The sequence below is a fragment of the Chinchilla lanigera genome, unplaced genomic scaffold (genome assembly GCF_000276665.1).
Source record: "Chinchilla lanigera isolate Chin_1 unplaced genomic scaffold, ChiLan1.0 scaffold00004, whole genome shotgun sequence".
Taxonomy (NCBI): Eukaryota; Metazoa; Chordata; class Mammalia; order Rodentia; family Chinchillidae; genus Chinchilla; species Chinchilla lanigera.
The window spans coordinates 41,376,471-41,404,264 of NW_004955405.1; the positions used below are offsets into that span (position 1 = coordinate 41,376,471).

The 27,794-nt window shown below is 52.3% G+C and overlaps 1 protein-coding gene across 1 annotated transcript; it reads right to left on the reverse strand.

The window, feature by feature from the left end:
* Bpifc (BPI fold containing family C) lies at window positions 1–26,940 on the reverse strand (the record flags this gene model as incomplete). The annotated part of the gene is given in 13 exon segments (XM_013519152.1): window positions 1–550; window positions 1,280–1,356; window positions 2,377–2,440; window positions 5,859–5,901; window positions 17,369–17,436; window positions 18,448–18,621; window positions 19,411–19,464; window positions 20,597–20,773; window positions 21,574–21,665; window positions 24,928–24,988; window positions 25,920–25,983; window positions 26,069–26,224; window positions 26,812–26,940. Coding segments are annotated over 13 exon segments (1,282 nt in total), but the record flags the coding sequence as incomplete, so codon positions are not given.
* Window positions 26,941–27,794: the final 854 nt, after the last annotated feature.

The following is a 27,794-nucleotide window of genomic DNA, read 5'->3' on the forward strand; positions in this document are numbered from 1 at the left end:
TTGGTAGAAAATGATTTTAATCAGACATAGGGGACAGTGACAGTGAACATAAAATGTAAAATCCAGCACGCAGGTAGAGAAAAAACTCTAAAGAAGGGAGCTGATATAAATACAGACTTAAGAGTTTTCACCCACCTGGTCAGAATCACATGCCAGACTCTTGTCCCCAGAATCTTATAAACACAGGCACACAGCTTCTACACACTCACACTGCAAGGCGTATCCCTCCGTACACAGCACACAGACCCCTGTTCAGCCTTTAGCCCAGGTGGCCTCGCTCCAGGTTCCTGGAGGCTCCAGAGAGCAAATTTTCTGTCTGTGCGATGCAGAAGGGCTTTCCAGTCCCACTGTTGCTGTCCTCCCCTCCCCATGGACAGGCGCTGTGGGATTAGGGCCAGGTACTTCCTGGGGAGGATGTGAATTGGCATCAAGGGGCTGGCTGCCTGGTCCCCTGTCTCCTTATCCGGTTCAGATCTCCCCAGCCATGGAAACTTGGCTGCTGTTTCGAGGACATTTCATATTTCAGGTTGGTGGAAATCAAAATGAACCCCTGAAAAAGACACAACAGTATGCATCAAATTTGGAGCAAGTCCTAAGGGGTAAGGGAGGGATGGCTTCTTTTCCCAGCCCCAAGGTGTCAAGTCTCCCCCAACTTCTGACCTCCCTGTGAATGGCTCAGAGGATTGGTGTAGCCAGTGTGACTTAAGCGGGGGTTGGGGGGGAGCTGGGAGATAGAGGGGTGCAGGGTAGTTTATAGGACCAGAGATTCCTTCAGAAACTTAAAAACCAAAAAAAGTGCCAAAAAGAAGGGGAATTAGAAGGTATTGTTAGTTAGTTAATAATGATTAGCTAGCAAACAGCTCTCAATAGATTCCTAAGCCCAAAGGTGAGTCCATTGACTGGGAGAACTGGAAGAGCGCACCTGTCCGTCTGGAAACTACCCGGGTCCCTTCACCTCTCTGCCTCTCACTGCCCTCATCTGGAAATGGGATTAATAATCCCAGCCTGACAGCTTGTTTTGTGGAGTAATAAAGTATGCTGGAGCATATCTTCCTGTACTGCAGAGTGAATAAACTTTGCTAAGTAAAATTGGATTTGGTCTGATTTTTAAACTTTTCCTTGTTAATTGCAAGCTTTAAGAGCTAAACATTTGGTTTGTAAAGTTCCTTGGGCTGGGAAAAAGCAAAGCAGAACAAAATAACAGAAAAACGAGCAAAACAGGAGGAGGCTTAATCTACTATGAGAAGAAATGGGTCAGTTAAGAGATTCAAAATTTTACCTCAAGAACTTCAATGTCTGAGTTGACCAATGAGACATTATATGGCCTGGGCAGGGGAAATCCTTGCTGCAATTTTGCTAAAATGCAGAAAAAGTCATAAGATAACTGGGCACTACTGGCAGACTTTTTACCAAGAGAAAAACAGGCATCTTTTTTTAGCAGTTTATCTTTTATCTTCATTGGTTTTTTTTTTTTTTTTTTTGGTTTTGGTTTTTCTCCGGTACTGGGAATCAAACTCACAACCTTGAGTTTGCCAGGCAGACGCTGTGTCGCTGAGCTAAATCCCCAGCCCCTATCTTTTATCTTCTTCCTCATTCTGTTTTGATTCTCTCTGACATGTCCCTAATATTTTCCTGGAAGAATTGTTGATCCATCTGTGTTCAGTAGAAATCTGCCTGCAATTGTGTGCATTAATGCTCCAGAACAATGCTGTTCTTTTTCGACTTACCCAATCTATATTTTGAAAATACCGAATGAGTGTGTCCTGAGAGCATTTCCGAATTTAATATAGAAAACATTTCAGCCAGGTGCAGTGCTGCATATCTCTAATCCCAGCACCAAAGGAGACTGAAGCAGGAGGACTGCAAGTTCAGTCCTGCCTGGGCAACTAGCGAGACTCCGTCTCAAAAACTGAAAAGGACTTGTGTGTAGCTTAGTGGTACAGCACCCCTGGGTTTGAGTCCCAGCACTGAAATGTAGTTCGTTTGTTTTTGTTAACTGAGCCAAACTCCAGAGGCTGTGGTTTGTACATCACTGCAGAGTGGGAGAGGCCTGGAATTGTCATCCTTGCGCGGGAACCACAAGCCTTCCCAGGCAGAATCATCTCATGTCCTGCTGGCCTGAAGGATGCTTTATTATTCTGTACTACTTAATTCAGCCAGAGTTGATGCTGAGTTTAAATAAGTACAGTTGCTTACAAGACGCAGGCCTGGGGTAACCAAGTTGCAGCCCTACTGTTGACAGTATTTACTGTAAATTCTGGCTCTGGCCTGGATTCTTAACAACACTGCGGCAGGACAGGCTTTGGAGTGGAGAGTCCCAAATAATCCCCACCGCTCAACCGACATCCGTGACATCATCTCCCAAGAGTCCCTTACTGTTGGCCAGGGGGAGGACTCCGAAGTGCAGAATGGAGGACAGGATATTCTCGAACCTCAAGACCTGCAATGAAGGAAAAAACTACTTCAGCTGCCCAATCAAAGCACTTTGAAAATACCACGCATGGGCCGGGGATACAGCTCAGTGGTACAAGTGCCTGCCTGGCAAGTGCAAGGTCCTGAGTTTGATTCTCGGTACCAAAAAAAAAAGAAAGAAAATACCATGCATGGTTTGACATGTCCTTTCCTGACCTCACCCAGGGAGCAAAAACCGCAGCTATCCCCAGGGATATGCTAGCTTTGTGGGAAACCACACTACGGGGTTTCCTGGCAATGTCTCCAGTTAGGATGGACATCTGCTTCCCTCTGTGCTGGGTCCCGGTGATGGCCAGTACACAGGGACCCTGGGGTGGCAGGGAATGCAGCAGCTTTGATACCTGGCAAGTCAACTGGCAGCCCTGCCTTTGAGTACTAGGAGCCTCACCCACAGGAGAGCCTTTGTGCTGTGTGAGGCTCTGAGGTCACCCACACCTCAGGACGCTCAGTTTATCCCTAGTCAACTGCAAGAGTTGGAGAGCCTAAGCGAAGGTCCAGGAACTAAAGATAAATGGACGACGGTGAACATCAGTGCATCCAGTGACACTTTCAGATCCTTCTCGGAGTTCAGCACCAAGAACCTCTGCAGCTCAGCAAGTAAGACTTTGAAGCTAGAATTCCCGGGTTTGCTTCTTAACCACTTGCTTTTAACCACTTGCTATGCGGTGTTGGGAAAGTTACTTAACCTCTCTGGGTCCCCACTTCCTCAACTATGAAGTGAAGAAAACAGTAGTAAGATTCTTGTGAATCTTCATCATCCTCATCACGTCATAGGGTGGTGGTCAGGGTTAAACAAGTTAATATTATGCAAAATGCCCGCCATCTGCCATCGCCACTTCCCCCCAGTATGCGATGGTCAGCGCATTCTGTGTTTGACGCTGAGCACTTCACTGAGGTCTTCCTGGAAGCCGTGGGCTCCTTCAGCCTTGTCTCTTGGGAACTAGGACCAGTGAGAAAGTCAGCCACACCTTCTCCTCGACTGCGTCGCCCACAGAACTGCTGCTCCTGGGGTGCTCACCAGCAGTGCCCAGGACAATGCCAGGGTCTTAGGCCTCAGTGTCTGGCTGGGACATGTGAATATTTCCCAGCTATGGGCCCTATTGCTCCTGGCGGCCAGTCATCCCAAACTGACAGTCCAGGTGCCCCTCTAAAATCGGATGAGCAGACAGATGTCTGGTTTGGCCTTCTGGCCAAGTTCTCTGACCTCCGGGCTACATTCCCTCCATCTACTCCTACCTTCTCCCTGTCTTCCCGTACCTACCGTCTCTGTGCACTACCTCGGGAGAGGCTGAGAGACTTACCAGAGTCATAGTCAGCAAATGGGACTTCTGTTTGGCCTCAGAGTTTATGTATGAAATATTACGAGATACCATCCCTTTATAGAGAGGTGATGATGACAGAAACAATTATTATGCACAGAACAACAGTGGCCATCGTTTACTGACTGCAGGCCAGGCAGCCAACGTGCCACGTGAGCCCCACGGCTAACGAACCATCCTGAGGTTCTTCTGATCTATTTTTCTCTATGGAGTAGTTCAGCACACACAACATATATGTGTTTGCTTGCTGTTTGCCCCCCGACCCGGGCACACTTGAGTACACCCTAGAACAGGTTTGCACACCGTGGCGCTGGTGACATTTTGGCACAGACCATTCTCCATGATGGGGGGCTGTCTTGTGCAGCATCCCTGGCCTGTGAGGCACCCTCTTCTTGCCCCAGGTCATGACAACTAAAATGTCTCCAGATGTTGCCAGATGTCGGGCTCACTGGGCCCTCGTTGAGAGCCACTGCCTGGACTGTACGTGGCAGGAAGCTCTGTCTCCGTTTGGGGCACAACAGCACCAGGCTGGGAAAGTTCTTGCCAGTGAATGAGTGGCAGCGTGAATCAGCATTTACTGGGCTGAGCATGCCCGAGGCACTGTTGCATAGGCATTGTGACACCAAGGCCCGGCACGAAACTTCTCCATGCTACAGCCAGCCAAGTAGTGATGTGGCTGATCCTGAAGCTCGAGGCAGGAGACTTCTGAGTTGCCCAATGAGGTGTCTGCTCCCAAAGAAGAGGTCATCAGGCGAGGCTCCCCTGCCACAGAGGTGTCCACACAGCCCTCCCTGACCTAATTCCAGGAGATGGACAGACAGCGTTGGAAGCACGGACCTGACCATGGCCTGCTGGTTTACATTCAGACTCTTCCTTTGGGGGCCTGCACCTCAAATTTAACCCTTGAGGATGATCTTACACAGAGAACGAAGCCGACTTGGGAATGCCTCTTTTCCTAGCATCACACGATGTCTTAACAGGCTTTGACGTTCTTTGTAAAAGTACACTGGTAAATTAATGGGGTCGATAGATGAGCAGATAAAATTTTTGAATTTAAAACCTGTGGTGGATTGACAACTGGTGGTCAACTTGTAACACCCAGCTGAACTGAACCAGCGAGGTGCTGGGTGTGGGAGGCCCACCTGGGGATCATTGCCGGCAGCGTAAGAAGCAGAATTGGAGAGGAAGTTTAGAAGCTGTGGGGAGCTATTGTAGCTGTTGGTTTTCCTGGGGGTGCTGTTGGTTTTCTTGGAGGACCTTGTCGTGCTGGCTTTCCTAATGAACTCGCTGTTCTCATCAAGGAAGGAGCCCCAGACCTTTGTGTCACTGGCGATGGCTACAGTTCATTTTGGAGGAGCTCTGGTCCTTGCTTTGAGCATCGCTTTCTGGCTCTGAAGGGGAGATGGTGCACTGTTCAACGTCCTGGAAAAGCTTATTGCACTGGCTTTCCTGACAGGAGCTCGGCTGTCCTCATCATCGGAGGAGATCGGGACCTCACTATCGCTGAGGATGGCTGTGGTAATTTTTGGAGAGCTCTGGTTCTTACTTTGAGCATCGCTTCCTGGCTCTAGTGCAGATCCCTCAGCCTGCTGGCACAGATCCTTCACCCTACTGGCACAGACTTTCTAGCTTTCACCGCTGACTTTTGGACCTTCCCAGGGCAGATCTATGAAACAGGCCTGCATGAGGCATTGTCATGGGCTGTTGGCCCCTACTTGGACTCACGGAGGGGGGGGCGGGGAGGAATTGTTATCGGCTCTATGGCTTCAGCTGGACTCAGGCAGGACATTACCGTGGGATTCAGGCCCTCAGCTGGATTCCTTGGTTTGTAGTGGTGGACAGATTTCCTGCACTCTTTTTGTATATGACTCTTTGGGTGACTACCATAAAATAATCTTGTGTTAGTCCTGTATGGTATTGTTCCCCTTGAAAAACCCTCAAACTACAATAAAACCTATAGTCATGGAGAAATCCAGGGCTCAGAGATGCAGAGAGCAATCCATCCAGAACTGTAGAGGAGAATTTCCATCTGTCCCGCCCCAGGGAACCAGAGAACCCCTTTCCTACCTTAATGTCGCTGCGGTTGGCCTCTGACCCAGACAGACGGAACCTGCAAGCAAGCCGGACGGGATTGAGTAAGGCAGGGCAGCTTTTAAAACAGTAAGAAACAAAAAACGAAGTGGATTTTCTTTAGTTCAATAAAGCACTACTTTAAAAAACCACACAAACAAACTTGGAAGGTTGCAAAGTTCTGCCCCTATATTTTGTTGTAAGACCTCGTGGCTTCTCAAGTGCATTTGCTGATATGTGTGACTGACTGGCTGTTTGTTGGCAAACCAGCACACAAAGCAATGGGAAGAAACAGTTTTTAGGTCTCTGGCTCTGAACTTACCCTTTGCACCTAGCTTAGCCCTTACTATAATCACAGTCTGCTTGTCTGTAAGTCCTATGCTGAGTATTGGTGACATCCTCAGGAGGCGGTGGTAACCAGTCTCTCTCTCTCTCTCTATCTCTCTATCTTGCAGTACTAGGGTAGTACTGTTAATCTTGATATGTCAACTCCCTGAGATTAAGAGACATCTAGCAGATTAGTAGAGCATTCTCCTGGGTCCGTCTGGGTGGGTCATGGGGGCGTGGCCTTGGGGACTAGGTCTGTCCCTCACCCCTTCCTCTCTGGTGCTGTCCCCTGCTCTGCTTCTGGCTGCCATGGACTGAACAGCTTTGCTCCTCCCCTGCCGCCCATGATGTTTCTGCTTGGAGCCAGTGGGTCCCTGAAATGTGAGCCAGTGAAGACTCCTCTTCCTCTAAATTGTGGGTGTCAGATAGTAGGATATCACCCCCAGCAACGGGGAAAGCTGGTTGCAACAATGGGGATGGAGCCTGGGGCTCACACTGCTAGGCAGGCGCTCCCCCACCAAGCTCCACTGTAGCCTGACCTATATCATTGTTAAACAGTCAGTCATAGCATGCAGAGGAACCCTAGCAATGGGAGCTTTCTGGTGTGAAAGGTGGTGTGACAGAATTGTGAACAGAATGCCTGAGTTTGAATGCCACTTCTGTCCTTACTAATTCTGTAGACTTCCCTGATCTCTCTGGATCTCAGTTTGCACAACTATAAAATTACAGTATAAACTGGGCGTGGTGATACATGCCCGTAATCCCAGCCCTCGAGAGGCTGAGGCAGGAGGATCTTTGTGAGTGAGAGACCAGCTTGGGCTACAAAGTGAGCTCAAGGCCAACCTGAACTGCATAGCAAGACCCTGTCTCAAAAAGACCAAAAAAAAAAAAAAAAAAAGGCAATATAACAATACCCACCTTATAGTGTTGTAGCAAATAACTGAACGAGAAAATGCACATCAGATGCTAAGACCTGTGTCAGCACGTCACTACAAATGTGAGTCATTTTTATTAGGTGGGGGAACGCCCAAGGCTAGCACATAATGTCCTTGACATTGTTCATCCACCCCTGAGACCACTTGCTATAGGCCCGCACAGAAGGAGGTCCTTGTCCTGTGTACCTGGTAAGGGTGGATGACAGCATGATCTCAGTGCTTGATGTTCTCACAGGGGATTCTCAGGACAAAGCTGAAGGGCAGCATTGGCTCTTCCCCAATTTTGCTAAGGGCTGATTCATAGCTCTCCTTCTTGATATACAGTGCAATTCTCCACACAGTTGTGATAATAATACCAAGAAGTAGTACTCAGTAGAGAGGACGCCTTTCTGTAGCAGGTGGGGAAACTGAGATTGGGATTGGAATCTGGATCTCTTGACCTCCATCGTGGAGTTCCCTCCATGAAAGGATGTTGTCTCAGCTTGCTTTCCCCTTAGCTTTCTATGGCTCACGCTTGCCCCGGTCCGAAGCCTCACGTCTGCATTAGCCCTCTGCTGAATCTCCCTGTGTCCAGTCTTTTATTGTTCTTTTCTTTTTTAGTGCTGGGGATTGAACATAGGACTTTCACATTGAGTTATATCCTCTGCCCTTTTCTTTTTAACTTGATGTAGGATCTCATTAGGTTGCTAAATTGCCTAGGCCTGGCTTGAACTTGAGATCCTCCTGCTTTAGCCTGCCAGAGGGCTGGGGTTGCAGGTGTGTGCCCCCAAGCCGGCTCTGGCTTCAGTCTTGCTCCTCTCCAGGAGGCCTTCTTCACTGTCCACAGAGGGCGCTGTTTTACGGGGCTGACGAGAACTCTTCTAACCAGAATTCTTTTCTGGCTGTGACAAAATCCAAGTGGTTCAAGCAGTGTGAGACTCTCTGTGCCCCAGAGCCCAGGCCCCTCCTCAGCCTCATCTCTTTATTCTCCCTGGATTTCACCATCACAAGCCCTGAACTGCTTAGCGCTGTGCTGTTTTATTCACCGGGCTCTGTAGATCCTGGCTCAGAGCAGGTACTGCCTTCAAAACACATCCCTAAAAATCCTTAAAAGTTAATAAACATCAACAAAAAAGTAATGGCATCATCAGAGACCACCACAGGCCAGGGTGGAGTGGGGTGGGCACAGTCCTGGGCCCTTCACCTGCTACTCATTGAAAGCCTGATTTGAGCTTTCTCCTAATGCAGCCAGGGACCTAAAAGTGGACTTTTTCACTTGCGCCTACAAATGCCCAGTAGATAAAAGTAAAACAAAGCTCGACTTTACACAGTGAAACAGGGTAAAGGCCTTCTGGGTGCTGTGTGCAGGCGTGGCCGTCATTCAGGGAGTCTCTCTGCTGGCCCTAATGTTACCTAGCCCGTATCATCTCCCATCAAGACTGAAGACACCAGGATAAGAGATTCACAGGGACGTTCAGCAAGGCCCAGAATCTCCCGTGCCCTAAACCTGTGGTCACCTTGGGGTCCAGCAGAGCCTTGCATGACTGCCATCACCCCTCAAGTTTTGGGGTTTCTACCTGAGCCATGAAACCAGGATCGAGCTGATAATCAGCAGGACCCGCCACCCAAGCTGACCCTTAAGAGCTGGCCTCTCGCTTTGCAGGTGGGCCACCCCAACCCCTGAATCAGAGTGCGCCCCTCCAGCTGCTCAAATCGTTTCTATAAATTAGTGTCTTCATCTGAACTTCCACCTCTACAAGCAAGGACCCACGCTAGCTGTTGTCTGCAACATTATGGCAATAGTCGCAGTGCCTCACATCTCTCACAGTCAGAGATGTTATATTTGATGTTGACTGCACTTGAAGTATGCGGTATATTTTAGGTCAGAGTCTCCAAACATTAGAGACTGCGGAAGACCCTGAGGCAGCGGTGAGGTGTCTCCTTGCACGCAGCACCACCCTTTCCGCCTCTCTGCCTTGGCACACGTGGTTCCCCCTTTCTGGACTCTGGCCCTTCCCTTTCTTTGTCTGGCATTATGGCTTAGATCAAAATGGCCCCAAAGCCTCATGGGCTTGGAAGGGGATTGGACTGTGGGGGTTAGAGCCGACCTGTGGTTAGGAGGTCAGGTCTGGTGGGAGGAGGCACGTCACTGTCATTGTGGTCTGGAAGGCTTTGTCCCCTCCCCAGCTCCTTCCTGTCCGCCATGCCCTGAGCAGCTCTCCTCCACCAGACCCCTCTGCCATGCTGTTCCGCCTTGGAGCCAGCCTGCTATGGACTGAAATAAAAGCCAGGATAAAGCTCTTCTTCCTTAAATTGTGGGTGTTGGATATTGTGTCCCAGCAGTGAAGCAGGCAGCTGAGACAGTTGATTAACTCTTTGTCATCTCTTAGGGTTTAACTCAAGCGCTTCTGCTGCCAAGAATCTTTCTGTGACATTTAAAGAGCGGATTTCATAGAAAGATGTTTGCTTACTATCGTCAATGTCCTGTTAGCATGGGTGAGGTTTTGAGACGGCTTCAGACTGACAACTGATAATAAATATTTATTATTGATAACTAATAATAAACCCCCCAAACCAGCTAAGTCTGGCAAGGATCAGAGACGAGGTCATCGGCCCTGGGGCTCAAACTGGTCGGCATGGGAAGTGAGCACCAAAACCTGCAGGGCTCTTTGCAGGCTCCTGCTGAAGAAAAGAGAGGTGGTGCCTCCTTGGCCACACTGTCTCTCCTGATGGCCAACTGCAGGAGGGCAGGACTCGCTCAGGACCTTCGTTACTGTCCTTGCAAGGCCGAGGCACCCTGGCCATCTCAGGAGGGCAGTGCATGACCTTGCCTGGGGTTTCCCGTGACCCCGGCTGTCCATGTCTCCTAACACCATATTACTTCTGCGCACTTCCTGGCCGGCTGAACACAAATGCAGGTTTGCCCGTTAATGGGCTCTAACTGTAGGGAAACACCAGCGAAGAGCAAATCCTCCCCCTCCTGGTTGGAAACTGACAGGCTCGCCTCTGGCCACTAGGTGGCGCCTGACCCCCGTCCTTGACTTCCTCCTCTATCAGGCCGAGCAACCTGTTCTAGGAAGGGTTCTACAGAGAGCCAGTGCTTACTGCAGACCCGCGGAGTTGTTGGTGAGAAAAAGAGCTCTCACACGGCCTTACCTTGCAGATATATAATTGCCTATCTCGGGCTTGGACCTAGCTCAGTGACAGAGTATCTGCTTGGTGTGTGTGAGGCCTGAGTTCCAGTCCCAGCACACACACACAGAGGTGTGCTCACACATACATACCATGCAACCACATGCAGAGACTGCTTGAAACGTTTTACACAAAGTGCATTGCCTGGACTGAAAACTAGCTGGGCGGGTAGCACCTGCCTATAATATCAGCTAAACAGGAGGCCAAGGCAAGAGGATCTCAAGTTTGAGGTCAGCCCGGGCAATTTAACAAGGCCCCGTCTGTCTCAAAGTAAAATAAAAAGGTATGTGGATGTAGCTCAGTGGTAGAGTACTTGCCTAGGTTTCAGTAGGCCCTGGGTTCAGTCCCCAGCACTGCAACACAACAACAACAACAACAACAACAACACAACTGAAGTGCAAACTGAAGCTTCACAGAAGGTCAGCCATGACTTGGGTTTGAACAGCACAAATGACATAACGCATGCCAAGAGCCACTGGTACTAAAAATGGCAGACAGCGAGGTCGACCCACCTCTCAATATCCTGCAGGCTGCTGTTTCTTTCTCTGCCTGTCACTGGGAACTCCTTGAGGGCAGAGATCCAGTCTGAGAGACTGTTCCCAGGGCCGAGTACAGCGTCCTGACTCACTCGCTGACTCACCCAGGAGATACTGAACCCCAAGTATGTGTCGGTGCCCGGATGGGTGCTGGAGAGACGACTGAGCAAACCAGCTACCACCTGGGTTCTCATGCAGCTCGCCACTGAGTGGGAGGCTGTCATCAGTCAGATAACCCCACTAATTGAGGCTTAATTACAAGTTGAGATAATGCTCTGGAGGAAAGAAACAAGTTCATTGAGTCAAACGACAGAGGAGCTCGACCTGACTTGGCAGGCATGGGAAGGGTTCCAAGGTGGGGATGCTGGAGCTGGAATAAGGATGCACGGGATCAAAAGGCAAAAGCAGGAAGGAAGTGGGGCAGAGAGCACTGCGGACGGCGCTGAAGGAGCAGAGCAGGGCTGGCCAGGCCGCTGACTTTGTTCTGAGAGCGAGGGCCACGGGCGGTTCCTGAGAAGAGGGTGATGTCTGTGTCAGGTGACTCCACCCTGGCGTCAGCGTGGAGAACAGGGCCAGAGGCCTGGGCTTCCCAGGTGCGTGTTCTGTGCACAGCGGCTGTGGGCAGGGAGGAGGACTGCATTTATGTCTGTGATCAGCAGGGACGGGGAGGAGCAGGCCGAGGACAACAAGCAGTGTGGGCTTGGCTGCTACTTTCTGGGTTTACACAGCACCAAGACTCAATGTAGGAACTCTGAAGAGGGGAGGAAACCAGCGTGGCGGGAGGTGTGCATATGTGTGTGTGTGAGAGAGAGAGAGAGAGGGAGGGAGTTAGGGAATGTCTTTGCAGAGACAGTTGCCCTTTGAGGGGAGGGCTTGACACATGCCTCCAGCCTCTCCCTGAGCACCCAGCTGCCTCTGCTTGCTGACTGCGTGTTTCTCCCCTGGCTGTCAGCCTTGGGATCCGCTGTCTTTTTCCCTACTCTCTGGGTTAGTTCAGGGCACATGAGATGTGTTCCATGAATTCTTACTGAATGGTTGCAGAGAGAAATGAGTAGAAAGAAGACGTGGGTGGGGTTTAGTGAATTAGAGTCACTTTGAGGTTGAGGCAGCCTAAAGCAAATGTTTATTTTCGGGAGCTAGGGGAGATGAAGTTGGCTTGAGAGGCAGGACCGGTCCTTGAAGAACTCTAAACCCCAGGCTGTGGATTTTGTCTACAGTGAAAGGTTTGGCGGAAAGAGGTCATTGGACCCATTCCCCTGTCAAAGTAACCTCTCATGGGTAAGAGTCCCTGCTCAACCGTGTTTTAAACTCAGCGTCTCCTGCAGCCTGGAAATTCTCCCGATGGGTCTGGAGGAAAGGTCCTGGGGGGTTTCCTCCTTGGAAAGGGCCACCCTGGTAGCATCCTCAGGGGAAGGGTGCAGGTAGGGGCCAGCCCGGGTGCCAAGTCGGGCTCCACTTCTGGTCCAGAGCACTGTCCCAGGGGAGACATTCTGCCCTGCCTGGACTCGTTTCCTCCTGGGTTCCTGCTCCATGGCTCATGCAGGAGATGGTGATCTGCCAGCTGTGAGGAGGGGGCTGGGCAGCAATTCCATCTGCTTCCAACCAAATGGACTTGTGTTCTCTGACTGTGCTGGTTGGGAGGTGTGTGTGTGTGTGTGTGTGTGTGTGTGTGTGTGTGCATGCGCATGTGGGCGTGCATGTGTTGATGGCAGTGGGGTGCAGTACAGTTTGGGGATGTCCAGAGCCTCAGTCAAAACATAAAAAAAATGTTTTAAAGTTCTAAATGCTTCCAACAACAATGTACATTTGATCGCTTAAAGTTTTGCATGTGATGATTATTCTTTTAATATGCAGTACTGGGAAAGGGTGTGACTCTCGCTCCAATCTCACATGGCTCCTTTTGCTGTGCTTGGGGTTCCTCTCCTGAGCAAGGTCTCGTTTTCCTCAGTCCCAGGTCTAAATTCATTTATCAAGGCTTAGGTGCTCCCTACACGTGCTATGGATTAAATACAAGGGGCCCCCAGACTGCTGTGTCGAGGGCTTGATCCACATGCATCAGTGGTCAGCGGCAGTCCCAGAGTGCTGACTAGGCTAATCCGCTGATGAGTTCATAGGTGAAAGTGCTGTTGGGAGGCAGGGCTTGCCTGGGGCAACAGGTCCCTGGGGTGCGGCTTTGAAGGGTACAGCTCTTTGGCTCTCTTTCCCTCTGCTTCCTGGATATAGCTTTCCGCTGCATACCCTTCTGCCATGTCTTTGCCTCTCCATGATGTAAAAGCAATGGAGCCAGTCAACCATGGACTGAACTCTCTGAAAACACAAGCCCAAGAAAACCTTCCGCCTCTGAGTTGTGTATGTCAGGTACTTGGTCACAGTGATGAAAAGCTGACTAACAACCTCAAAGGTGATAACATAGTAACTAATGCTCACAGTGGAAAAGAGGCCAAATCCTGGCTTTCAGTAGTCCTGTGACCTTGGATAAGTTACTTTACCTCAGAGAATATCCAATGAGGACAATAATACTAGCCTCCAGGGCTGTTCACTTCATCTGCACCCATTTACTGAGCACCATGTCAGGCCCTGGGTATGCTGAGTTGCGAAGATTAAGTGAAATAATACAGGTACAGTGCTGGGCACAGGATCCACAAGAAATGAAAGGCTCAATTTTAATGAGGAGGTGCCAGCTATAGACCAGAAGGCGCTTTCTCTTGCAGGCATCCCTGAGCAGGGGCTAGTGGGTGAGGTGTATTCTGAACAGGGACTCTTGAAATGACCTTGTAGGTGTGGGGCGGTAGTTTGGTGGCAGAACATTTGTCTACTGTGAGTTTATCCTCAACATTACACACACACACACACACACACACACACACACACACACACGACCTTGTATAATTCAGCACCTTTTTCTCTTGGCTGAGGTTAACCCCAAATCTCAGATAAACTCGTAGCCTACTTTCTTGAGCACTTAACAGACTTTCTGACATGTACACACTCACATGGTCACGACCCCCTCCTGAGGTAACTTTCTTAGAGCATTGCTTTATAGAGGAGGAAATGGGGCCTCAGAGAGGTTAAGGAAATTGCCTGAGAGGACACAGCTGATAATGGCAGTGCTGGGCTCTGGACCCAGCTACCCCGACTCCAAGGCTGGCCCTTGTCCTCACCCACCCACAGGGTTTGTCTCTGCATCTCACATCTATGCAGCTGGCTCCAAGCAGCTCAGGCAGGTGATGCTTAGGAAGGCTGAGGCCCTTGGGAGCTTCTCTGGAGACCCTGAATCTCCTGGCTCTGCAGATCTCCGTCCGCATGCTGCGCCTGCCCAGTGTGTCCCTCTGACATCAGCGAGACCAAACCTGCTCATCTGGAGAGGCAGGGTTGGCCCAGCTGGCCAAGTGGAGGAGCCTGCAGGGTGGCGTGGGAGGCCCAGGTCTGGCCTTGGGTGCCAGGTGGGCGGGGCCTCATTGCTGAGTCTGCTGTGACGCCTGTAGCAGTCGTGCCTGCTCAGTGCTACCCAGGTGTGTGAGGACTGCCCAGTGGCCCTGTGCCCACCTCAGTACCCAGCTTGTTCCATCTTGAAATTCTGCCTGATTTTTGCACCAGGGCTCCACGTTTCCATTTTGCAGTGGGTCCTGCTAGGGCCCCACTAAAGCTCCCAGGCTTGCTTCTGAGGGGACCCAGTGACAGGGACATCAAGGAACAGATGCTGATTTCAGGGCTCGCATTCCCAAGATGAGTGCATGCAGGGACATAAGAAGCTGGAGAAGGAAGTCATGGCCTCCTCATGTGAGTGGGTAAGTGTATGAAGGTCTGCTAGGGGCCCTGGAAGTGTGGGCAATGAGATTATTTGAAATTTGGGGCCAGCCTTAGACAGGGAAAAAGGTACTTCATCATACAAGGTTGTGTGTGTGTGTGTGTGTGTGTGTGTATGTGTGTGTATGTGTGTGTGTACTTGCACGGTGCTGGGGATCAAACCCAAGGCCTCACCATTAGCCATTTAAAACGCACTTCCCAGTTCCTCCCCTAGACAAATAAGACCCCTTACACCCCGCTGCTCACTGGTGAGGACGGCAGAGGGGAGGTCGGGTCCAGAGCACAGCGGGAACCTGCTGTCCCTGCCCTACAGGGAGCCAAACCCAGCAGGTGAGTCCAGAAAGGCAGTGATCATGGCTCCGAAACCACAGCCGAAAGCCCCATCTTTCTGACTTCCTCCTTCCACGTCCATCCTGCCAAGGCCAGTGTGCAACACCTGCTCGGGCAGGGGCAGTTCCATCCTCGTGCAGGCCCCGCTGCCTGGGCCAGCAGCCTGCGGTCTCCCCTCCCCAGCTCCAGCCTCACATTCCCCCTGCCACTTCCTCTCCTCTGACAGCCCGAGGCACCCCTGAGGCCCCGGTGTCCCCCGTGGCTCAGTTAGGGCCGCCCCAGTCCTCCCCTTGCATCCTGCATGCCTGGTCTGCCTCCTACCCCTGTTTTCCGTCCTTGTGTCCATTCTGCTCTCTGCTTGCTCACAGATTAGAACTGCCAAACACTGCCAAGCTTGGGGTTCCATGATGCCCTAGAGCCAGGGCCACCCTGTGACTTCCCTGGCCTGAGCTATTGTTGCTTTGGGGCTTCTTTCTTTCATTGAAAAATTTTTAAATTACATTTTACAACTGTGTTAGTGTACAGCAGGTTTAATTGAGTCTGGACTGCATTCTTTTAAAATTATTTCGTCTAAAAATATATGCCTGGTGTGGTGGTGTGTACACGTAATCCCAGCAACTTGAAGCTGAGGCAGTAGTGTGGTAAGATCCAGCCCAGCCGGGGGACTGAGTGAGACTGTCCAGAAATAAAAAATGGCCGGGGAGGTCGCTCCATGTAGAGCATCCCCGGGTTCCATCCCCAGCACCATGGAAAGAAACAAGGAAGCATTTTCCTGAGTCCTTAAGGGAAGGTGGGCTCCAGGCGCTGCCCTCCAGCGCCATGAGGAAGAGCCAGCTGCGCAAAGGTTGGGTAAACCCCAGCACGGCCCCGCAGAAATCTTTTCTCTCTAGTGAACCTCACTGCAGGTGCCTTTAAAAAACTGTATTCCTTTTACTGGAAAAAGATAGTTTCAAAGAATATTTTTATGAAAAACGACTGCTCCACCTATTCCTAACTGAGCGGCTTGCTCCCTCACCCAGAGGCGAGGCTGTTTCACACAGCTGTCCTCTGCATGCCAGGGAGTTTGTGCCCTGCTTTCTCCATTCAACAGGCTTCTATGGAAAATGTTTCCCATGTTTCCAGACCGTCTGCTTAGCCCTCAGGTTGACTCACGGTCCTGCCTGCCTGTCTCTCGCTGTCCTGACTCTGACTTCAGTCCAGGCCACCTGAGCCGCGTTCCCGACCCCTGAGATCGAGTGGAACGTGGCTTTGCAGATGGTCCTTCCAAAAGGCCACTAGCGTACAAGGCCCTGCCCTCTGCTCTCCTGCCATGCTGTGTCACCTGCCATTAAGGACCAGCAGGGCTGTGCTCACTGTGCCCTGGGGACCTACCTGACTGTTGGCATCTGATTGATAGCACTGTAGGACCATCGATCTGACTTCCTGACTTTACAGAAAAGGAGACTGAGCGTGGAAGGTGTTAATAGACTCGGTTGCAATCATAGAGCCAGTGAGAAGGGATTAGCAAGTTGGGTCCTTAGCCCCTGAAGATATTTTTTTTTTTTTTGGAAACGGTCTTGCCACATAGTTCAGGCCCCCCTTTACCTCACTGTGAGCCCAGGCTGGCCTTGAACTTCTGGTGATCCTCCTTCCTCAGCCTCCTGAGTGTTCAGATTACAGGCGTGCACCACCTCATCCAGCAGGCCCCTATTATGGTTTGTGTCTGGGTGTCCCCCCAAAGCCTCATGCGGCCATGGGGCAGGCTTTTAGAGTTTGACCAATTATGGGTGTGAGAGCTACACCCGCCCTAAGGTGGATAGTTTGCATATGTAAGGGAGAGGAAAAGGGTGCTTGAGGCCATTCCACCCTGGTGTGTGCTTGTTGTTTCTGCTGTGCTCTGCCGCCATGAGCTGTAGCTCTCTGCCATGTGCCAGTCTGCCTTGTAATCTGCCAAGTATGGACTGAAACCTCCACAAACTGTAAGTGAAATAAACTTTTCCTTCCTTAATTTTGGGCATCAGGTATTTCATCCCAGCAACGAGAGAAAAGTAACCAAGACAGCCCCAAAGATTTTTCTTCTTCCCTGATATCAGCCTCTTGGAATTTAATGAAAACCAACTTTAGGTGATGCTGCTGGGCCATTAGAATGTGCACTTACGTTACAGAGTTAGCTCTATAATTATACTGTTTCCTGTTTTATCTTAATATTACTACAATGGGAAGCAAAAAGAAAAACTTCGCAAGGCAGTTTTGATCAAGTCCCTGCTTTGAGATGACCTGGTCTGTCACATGCGATGCGCTTTACTGGTGGGTGTCCACACGCTGGCCACGCCCACACCTTCTCTGAAAGGTCATTTTGTCTTGGGTCCCCGCTGACTCACCTGCCACCGAGGCTTCCCACAGTCACGGCAAGGGATCTTACCTGTTCAGAGACAGGGAGCAGACCAGCCTTTGTCCCAGGATCGCCAGGCCCACGCTGGTACTGGCAACCTGCAGACAAAAGCCTTGGTTACTGAGGCCAGCACTTCCATCCACCTCAGCCACAGGTACCATTTCCTACAGCAGAGACATCGTCAGCCCGACTCCCCTTTGAATCAAAAGGTATCGGCAAGAAGTTGCTCTGAAAATCTTGTCTTTCGGGTAGGGAAACTAACTGTAAAAGCCTATTGTCCGAAGGTCTCCATTAAATCACTTTTTTGCTTTTCACCTAATCTAATCTCCCTCTTTCCTGCTCTGATTTTGCCTAGGCTCATTGTATTGGTTCCCTTCTGATTACGTCTGGACTTCAGGCGAACAAGAATAAACTTGAGTTCCACCTTGACTGCTTTATTTTGAGGAAAAAGAAATTCAGCGCCTGACACTACAGGGGCGGAAAGGGCACAGGGGCAGAAGACACTGGAGAGATCGATCACAATGTGCGGGGCAGGGCCCTGGCCTGGAGCCCCTCCGCACGTCCTCCCTGGGCGCAGAAGGAAGCCTGAGCAGGACCCCACTGTCAGATGCTGAGTGAGCCCCTAGGCTCACTGCTCTGAGGTGTTGCTGTCAGCCGACTCCATGACACCTCTGACTTGTAAGTGTGACAGGAGCACTTGGTGACGCTTGATCCCAGCCTCACCCCAGCCTCAGCCCAGAAACACGCCCAGAGCCATCCCTGACAGACTCTCGTCTCCACATGGGGCGGCCTTGGGAGCAAGCTCTTTTCTTTTTTTTTTTTGGTTTTTCTCCGGTACCGGGAACCAAACTCACGACCTTGCGCTTTCCAGGCAGGCGCTTTGCCGCTGAGCTAAATCCCCAGCCCCCAGCAAGTTCTTTTCTTAACCAGAACGCGCTGCGTGGTGGGTGCAGCTGGCCTGGCTGGTAATGCCCCACTCTCAGCTCTACTCTCAGCCTTGACTGGGGTGTCGGCGCCTACCCCTCCAAGCACCAACAAGTTTCTGGTCAGTGGTCCACTGCGGAAACAAGCGACACCCACAGACGGTGCTCCTGCCCCTCTGCACTTACGAAGTCCATGGAGACGATGGGCTCCACTTCCGTGCTGTTCTTGAACTGCGTGAGCACGATGACAGAGGCGGGGATGTCCAGCGTGAAGTTGCCCGGCTGCAGGCGGACGACTGGCGGCTCCGTGGCCATGATCCGCAGCATGAGGGGCTGCGACAGGATGTAGAGATCTGCAAGCTGCCCCATTCAGGGGGAGAAACGAGACCAAGGGTTGTGAGCTGTGAGGGGAAACAGCGGATCTGGGGTGGCCTGTGGAGACCACGTCTTGCAGCATGCAGGTAGAGTAGAAAGACCTCTCTGACAGGAATGGCGAGAGCACACCGAGCCCTGTGGTAATAACCGCCGGCATTTCTTGTACACAGCACGTACCAGCTCCCTTGCCGAGGGCTTCTTGTCCTCCCATGTACACTTCGCAATCCCCAGGAGGGTTCTTATCAATGCTCCTGCTTGCAACAGAGGCCCGAGCTCTAGAGAGCCTGGGTGACCTTCTTAAGGATTAAATTCTTTATTAAAGCTAATATATCCTTTATTTAAGGTCTTTTTTTTTTGGAGACAGGATCTGACTATGTAGTTCAGACTGACCTTGAACTTACTACGTAGCCAGGCTGGGCTCAAATTTATGGTGAGCCTCTTGCCTCAGCCTCTTGAGTGCTGGGATTACAGGTGTGTGCCACCACACCTGGATTGTATTTAATCTACTTACTTCAACTGTGGTGGAACCTCATGGAAGGAACAGATTACTTTACGAATTTACAATGGCTTTAATCGTAATATATTTTAAACTTTAACTCATGGTATTTAGTAAGTATTTGAGGATATTTGATTAAGGAGAAAAAAGAACTCCCAGGAAAGGAAAGGTGGACTCATTCCTGGACCAGAAGAAAATACAACGAACCTACAAATCTTCTGGAAATAATTGCAATGAAAACAAGCACACTGTGAAGGAGTCGAACCCAGAGCACTCACCCGGGAGAGCACGATGCCAATTCCTTGGGAGTTCTGGATGAAGTGGTTGGAAATCTGAAATGCAGACATCACGGAGTCGCGATAAGGTTTTACCTTGATTGTCTTTTCAGGAAAAATGTGGAGTTCCCTATAATTCTACGAGCGGTGAAGCTGCTGAACCCTAAAATGTCTAGGTGCCCTGTTGGTCTACAGACCAACCCCGGGGGGGTCTGAGTAAGTAAAGCAAGAGAAGTAAACAGGGGTGAAGTAAGTTACCCAAGTCCACTCAGGAGTTAGCCTCCCTTTCAGCAAGCACCTGTTAAGGTGGGAACCCTGCAGGACAGGGCACAGTACGTGCACTCCACACACGACATCCGCAGGCACTGATGACAAACCCTGATTGCTGTCCGTGCTTTTTGAGATTACTGAGAGTCAGGATGCTTACATAATTTACCTTCACAGGTGGATGGTTTTCAAGCCTGAAGCTTGAAGTGTCTAATTTTCGGCACGTTAAGAGAGCTGGTACTGCCACACTTACCATTTGAACAGAAGATGTGTAACTTCTGGTATAGGTAAGGCATGCAGAAGCAGGAGATCTTAAAAGGACCCTCAGTAAGTTTTCAGTTAACTGGCCAGAGGGGAGGTTCTCACTATGCTTATAGAATCAGTGAGCATCTGCACTGTTACTGGGCACTGTTGGTGATAAACCAGGCGTGATCACCGCCAGGAGAAGCCCGGATGTCAGTGTAACATGTGGACTAACGATGGGGCACAGCACCAGCAATGTACACTTATGTACTGGGTCTCAGTCTGGGTGTTTTATCTGCGTGTAAACCTGTTAATGCCTACAAATCCCCGTGAGTGTGGAGCCCCACGTGCTCCCCTTTCCAAATGAGGAAGTGAACCCAGAAGCTAAGCTAAATGACGGAGGGCCTCAGGCAGTAAGTGGTGGGGGAGGCCTCAGCATTCGTCAATATCAATCTAGAACGGTCTAGCTATCATGAAAAACCGACATTAGCAGAACTGGAAACGTAACCGTTCTCCACTGAATAACAACAATCATTCCATGATCATTTCTCTCATTGCCCTGCAAGGGGTGAGACCTAAAAAGTCCAGGAACTGGAGCTATGACAAAAATTCTACAGTGGCCGACATCTGAAACATCACTCGGTGATGCTGGAGGTCACCACCTGCCAGCTCTCCTTACCTCCTTGGTGGACAGCGTAATGCTGAAAGCACCGGCGGCGAAGTGCGCAAAGGACGCCGACTGGAAGAAGTACTCAGAGATGCCAATGTACACCATGGAGTCCAGGCGCTCCGGCAGCTCGAAGGGCTCTGGAGAGAAGGGGGGGTCGGCGAGGTTGTCCAGCGGGTAAAACACACCCTGCAGGAGACCAGGAGGGCCGGTTACCAGGCACAGATCTGAGCGGGTGGACGGGCAGGCAGACCCTCTCCAGCCAGGCGAGGGTGCAGCTCAGGGGGAGGCTCCTAGCTGACAAAGGATGGCGCTGCAGGCGGCTGGAGCAGCCGCTTCTGACTGGTTCCTGAGGTCCCACTGGAGGGGTCCAACCCTTGACTCCTGAATCCCTGCGGTGTCACGGAGACACTGGGAAGGGCCCAGGACGCCAGAGGCACAAGGCGCTTCAAGGAATTCCTAACGCCCTTCTCAGTCTCCAAGGGCATTGCTACAAATGCTGCCTTGAGCAACACTGAACTGATTGGGAGACTGGATGAGAGAAACAGCAGCCAACACGCACTGTGAAAGACAATGTTAGTAACTAAACGTGGGCACAATGTGGGCTCCTCCAGGGTCAGAGAACGTGTCGTCCTCGGGTTTCAGCCCCGGCGCAGGTCGGCAGCCCCCGCTAACTCCGCTAAGCTGAGAGTTAGGAAGACAAATGCCAGCGCATGTTTTGTTTGCAGAAGTGTAGACTTGTGCCTGTGCTGAGACCCGCTCTGAGCGGCAGAGAGCCTGGTGCTGCTCAGGCAGGGGCACACAAGGCAAACAACCATCTGCCCATCAAGAAAGGGCTCAAGAGTCTGGGAGAGGCAAAAACCCGAGAGAGTTGCTGAAAGAAAACTGGATCGATTGCGGGGCATGCGCGCATGTTTTCTTCCGCACATAATCTTCATTCTACAAGTGTCGGCTACGGAGGGGGTGAGGAGTCTGAACGACAAAGTTACCTTCAAATTCAGGTCGAGGTAGTGCTCAGTAATCTCTGGAGGACCGACTAGGGAGTAATCCAGCAGTGTAAAGTTGTCAATCTTGGTTAACACTAATGGCCAAAAAAGAAAAGAACCGATATTCAATAAAGCTTGGTGTAAGATGAATAAAGGCCCAAACACTATTTTTAGTTCTTTGTTTAAAATGGCAGATCTCTCCTTTCACAAGTAATAAAATGCTTACTTTTGAAAATTCAAGAAAAATAGGTAAGTCAAAGAGGAAAATAGAAACCTTCCTCAATCATGTTACCCTAAGAGAAACATCAGTACGATTTGGGGTGTAGCTTTCAGACACAAGACCACATGTGTGCTTGTACCTGTACACACAATACATACATAGTGAGTTTTTTGAGGCAGGATCTCACTATGCGGTTCAGGCTGGCCTTGAACTCACTGTATCACCCAGGCTGGCCTCAGACTTAACAATCCTCCTGCCTCAGCCTTCTGAATGCTGGGATTACAGGCAGAGCCACCATGCCTGGCTATATCTGGTTCTATTTTAAAAAGGACACTAGCACAAAGACCCTTACAAATTTCAAGCCATATATATTGGACTAAGAGCCTTTCAAGCTCAATATTGTAGATGGCAGTGTAGTTAGAACTTCATTTTTTTTTATAATGAGCATGCATTACTGTTGCAATTACAAGTAATTTTTTTTAAAATGAGGGACACTGTGATAAGAAAAGTAAAAACCACCAAGTTAAAGAGGCGAGGGAAGTTCTCAGGCACAACAATAGTCTCAGATTAGCATCTTCAGACCACAGCAGAAGGCCTAGGAGCAGGGTGAGCATGCGCAGAGTCCTGGGGCAGGACTGCCTGCCTGGGCAGTCACATTCCGGCTTTCTGCCTGGGCCTCAGGACAGCCACGGCCCGGCCCCCCGCATGGTCTGTGCTCCAGGACCTCCGCTGTGCCTTGCTCCGCATACTTCTCTCCCCGCACCTGTGCCACTGCTTGATTTATTCCAGGAGGCAAGAAGGGGTGGTGGTTGCTAAGGGAAGGGGTTGCTGTAGTTTTTAAAATGCGTTCCAGTGCCCATCTCAGCGGGTCCCCGTGGCCGCCCGGGGAGGGACGCAGCATGGAAACCCTTTGTGGGTGAGGGAGCCTGCCCCACGGGGGAGGGCTGCGTGGGCCTCCTGGGCCGATTCCCCTCTTCCCCGCCTGTGCAGCCCCCTGGGTTTCTCCCACCTCGCCCATCACCCGCCCACGCCCACGTCCTCTGGTCGCACCCCAGCTGTGCCCCTGCATCTGGGGTGGCTGCGCCCTGTGCCTGGCGCTGGGGACAGTCAGCGCTTCTCTAAGGCGCTCGCAGCCTCGGGGGCCCGACAGTGCTGTCAGAGCAGGTCGAGCACGGAGCCCACGTTCCTGTGCAAACCAGTCCTTCAGTGTTCGCCGGCTGGGTGGATGCATCCTGCACTCTCCCGCTCCCAGCCACGCAGGGGGGAGACCTGAAGTCACCCTCACTGCTCTCCTGCTGCGGCTGGGCTGTTGGCAACGCTACCCGCTGCTTTCCCTGCCTTTCCAGAAGCCAGTCCTGCCCCGGGTCTGCTGCCTTGCCCTGGCCAGCTGCTACGCTGCCTGCACGGTCACTGCGCTGGTCCTCCGTGCCTGGCTCTCCTTGTCCTCCTGTTGTTGGCACGGAGGCCACAGCGATCCGCCCAGAGCCCCCACCAGGCGCACGGCCTCGCTCAGGTGTCTCCAGGCATCCGTCTTGGGCTTCAAGGTGGGTGTGCAGCGGCCTCAGAGCCTGAAATCCTCAGTCTCCTCGCTGTCTCTGCCCTGACCTTGCACCACTTTCCCCGCACGCACGCCCTCCGCTTCTGGTGAGGACTGGCTCCTTTCGGCTGCTCACAGCTGGTCGCGCTGCTGCAGTGGGTCTTCGAGTGCGAGTCGTCTGCCTGGGTGTCCCCTGCGTTCTGTGGCGTGAGTGTCCCCAGTCTCACGCTGCAGTTACATTGCCAGTGCTGTGGTACGGCCTCTGAGAGATGCTTAGGCCATGGCGCACCAACCCCAGGGACGGACGAATGCCATTACCCTGGGTGCAGATTTGTTACAGATCCAGCCAGAGCGATGTCCTCTCTGTCTCACACACCCGCTTGCCTGTCTGCCAGGCCACAGCTCAGCGCAGTGCCCTGAGCTATGTGGCTTCCGACCTTGGATTTCCTGGTCTCCAGAACCACGCGACAAATGAACTTCTGCCATCGATAACATTCCTGGTGCGTGTCACGGCAGGAACCAGTGAGGCCCAGGACGAGTCAGATCTGGGAGCAGCCCCGTCTCACCCCTTCGGGCTCTTCCTGTACTGTCACCTGCTTGGGAGTGGCTCTCCTGGCCACAGGCTCTGAACAGAAACCCACTCAGCCTCTCCCTGCTTTATCTGTCTTCTGACCACACATCCCTACCAGCATAGACTTGATGGCCCACTTGGCTTTTGGTCTGCTCCTCCCACTCAGGCCGGCCAGTGGGGGGATTTCTGCCTCCCAGGCAGCTGCTGCCTCCCAGCATCGAGGCCAGTGTCCAACACTGCCCAGCAGACCCCAGACTGTGATGTGGGGACCAGCAGGGTTCAGGGCAGACGCAGGTACTCTGGGGATCAGTGGATGTGGGGCCGGAGCTCCTCCAGCAGAGCGGGCTCATCTAGGAGGACACTGCCTGAGCATGGCACAGGTGCTCCCTGGCTACTTAGTGACATCACTAAGTACAGAGAGGGCCACAGAGGGAAAGCTGCAAGCAGCAGCAGGGATGGGCAGTGCAGCCAGTGTGTGGCTACTCTTTGGGCCCAGGGGTCGTGGTGGGCCTGACACTGAAGGGGGCCAATGCAGGGGAGCACAAGGGAGCAACCTCATCGGGGCCCGCACCAATCATCTCACAGGACCCGGGCTTAATGCCAAAGCTGGGGCTTAGCGGCCGACCGTGTACCTCCTGGCTGGCATCCAGAGCCCCCTTCTCAAGTGTGATGTCACTAAGTACCCAGGGAGCACCTGTGCCATGCTCAGGCCGTGTCCTCCTACATGAAAGAATCCTGGGACTTTAGTTTACAGGGTAGTTGGGCGTGGTGGTGCACAGCTGTCATTCTAGCACTTGGGAGGCTGAGGCAGAAGGATCACTCTGAATTCAAGGCCAGCCTGGGCTACATGCAAGACCCTGTCTCAAAAAAAAGAAGCCAAAGCCAAAGCCAAAATGAAAACTGAAACTAAACACGCAGGGTGGGAGGAGACAGGGAAGAGTGGGTACTCTGTGCCTTGGGAAGCAGAGCTGGGGGAGCAGCACTTGAAGGTGGGGTGGGCGCCCCGGGAGGCCCTGTCCTGAGACTCACCGTCCAGGGAGCTGAGGTTGACATTCAGCGCTTCTACCTCGTCCGTGATGATGGGACAGAGCTGCGGCGAAGGGTGACAATAAGCGCGTCGTCAGACGCAGGCGAGCTCACCAGCACTCTCCCTGCAGCCTGTCAAGGCCCTTAGAGCCCCAGCACCGCCAGGCACTGCTACGACCCACAGCAACAGGCCCACACCGCGTGGCCCATCAGATAAGGCCCGTGGCGGTCCTCGACGTGGCATGTTAGGGCATGTGCCACTGTCACACCTGAGGAACGGCGTCCTCCCTGAGCACTGCCCCCGCCCCGTCGCTGCTCCATGCCCACTGGAGTGCTTGCAGCCGGACCCATCCTTTAGCCTGGGCTGGCTGGAGTGTCCAGAGACAGAGCCGGAGAGAAACCGCTCTCCTTCCCCGCTCTCTGAGTGGGACTAAGGCGCGCCTTTGGGAAGGGCCAAGGCCTAGTGCCATGTGCTTGCCGCGTGCCCCTGTGTGCTGGCCATGGGGTTGGCCCCGTGGACACGGCCTGAGCCTATTTCTTTAATTTCCATCCCTCTGAACCCCTTCAGTGCCATCTAGTATTGTGCATTTATGTGCTAAGTTCAAGTCCTCACCGGCTTACTGTTTCCCAAGCCTAGTCTGGTTTCCTAGGCAGACAAATTTATTCTTCCCTTGTATCCCTGATGGGCCCTAGTCCCATGCCAGGCACAAAAGAGGCACAGAATAAACAGATTCTCATTGCTTGCCTGCCCACCCCATAGCAGGCAACTTGAGGACAGGGATGTGGTTCTCCTCTCTGGGGGCCCCAAAGCCCCCACGGCGGTTGGTACACAGCACGCAGTGTCACTAAGCGGCAGAGACTAGTGTATGCGCAAGTGCCCGGAACGGAGCCTCGTATACAGTAGGTGCTCCATAAGGGCGCACTGATTAAGAATTAAGTAAGGACAGCAGACCAGCTGCTGATGCCTTTGGTGTTGCCCAGCCCCAAAGACTTACCATCGTGTTTAAGTTCTTTAAAATGGGCTTCTCCATGGGCTCGGCGAAGGTGTTGTACAGCGCACTGGGGAAGGAAGAGAAGAGCCTCCTGAGGTGCGGTGACGGGCGCAGCCCTGCGCAGCCGCATCTGCCACGCTGCCCGCACTCACCTCAGCTCCCCCGAGAAGGAGACGTGGGCGTGGCTCACTTGGGCGGAGCAGTCCTGGAGCCGCAGAGCCGGATGGCCGAAGACGTTCTGGGTTGGGAGGAGGACGCCCGTGAAGTAGACTCCGGAGAGGAAGAGGTCGGCTCCCCCTGCATCATGGCTGTGAGGGAGGCAGTGTGATGAGGCCGGGCCCGGGCCGGGCGGGGGACCGAGGCTGTTCCTTAAAGGACATGGCCTGTGGGGCACAGCGCCTCTCCCTGCTCTCTCAGGGCTGGATTCTAAGATGGGGGATGGGACGTGGGGGGCACCACGCGTGCTTGTGGAGTGACCTCACGAGTGCGTGTGCTACTCAGGCACCAGCCGTGGCAGGTCTACACGCGGTGCCCGGACCACAGGCGTGGACTTTAGTCAGAGCTGTTCCTCCCTTTCAGGACGTCTTCAATGACATTTGATCAATTAGTCGCTCAGCTTTTAAATCACATCTGGAAAGAATGCTCTGGGGGGCACTGCTACTGATGAAAGAAGCCTAACAAGTGGGGGGTGGTGCGCACCTGTCATCCCAGCACTCAGCAGGCTGAGGCAGGAGGATTGCTGTAAGCTCGAGGACAGCCTTAAATACATGAGACCCCGGCTCAAAAAAACAAAAACAAAAAACAGCCTAACACTGACCACTGCGGTGGTGAACCTAAAAATGTATATACACCTTCCGGTTTCGCCAGACGGCAGCGGTGGCGGTGGGATACTCACAAAAGCGGAGCCCTGACTTCCCAGTCCAAGCTGACGTTGGTGGTGCCGTGGTTGGTCAGTGCTCTGATGCCCACCCCGGGCACGAAGGCTAGTGAAGTATTTGGCAATGAAAAGGCATTGATTTTGATGCTGTAAGACAAGGGCAGGCAAGTGAGGGCGACGCTTTCTGTACAGCTCCAAGTCAAGCAGAAGCAGAGAGAGGCGGTCGGGGACTCTGCCGGCATCTGTGGAGCCGGATTCCTGATTCCCCTTCCGCTCTCCAGAAAGCCCTGCTACCGAGTTCGGGGAGAAGTGGGCGTGTTTAGCAGAAAATTTGCAAATAATCAAGCAGCCTCCTTCCTTAGATCAAGGCAAACACAGCAGCAGTGCTGTTTGTCCTGTCAGCAATTCCAGGGATTCACAAAGGGGTGGTACCCAGATTTCGGATGAACAGCTACTGTGTCTGGGGACTGTCACACACGTTGCAGGACACTTGGCACAAGTACCAGCGTGTCCCTCCCCGCCAGGGACAGTGACAACCCCAGTGCACCTTCTCTAGTCTCCAGGTGGCCTTCATGTGGCTGGGACTCCCAAGTGAGAGGCTGGCTTCCCCGGGTCCCCTGGGCTGGCAACATAACCCTCAGTCCACAGGAGCACTGGGCTGCGGGCAGCCTCGGGAGGTGGGCAGCCACACTCATGGTGACAAATTCTTCTGACCTCTACTGCACAATTGCTCCCTGCCAGGCACAGGGGGGTACTTCTGGTGCCCTGGAAGGCGGCTGCTGTTGCTGTAATCTCCGGCTCAGACATGAGACGATATCAGCAGCTGAAGTCTCACATAGGCGGTGGAACCAGACCTGGAGCTCCCCAGCCTGACTTCGGGCTGCTCTGACCACCGGGCTGCACTACCTCCTGATCCTTGGAGCCAAGGTTTGTCCGGGTTGTGCAAACTCAGCTGAGACACTTGTCCTCTTCCAGGCAGCCATTCAGGAGCCGAGCTCAAA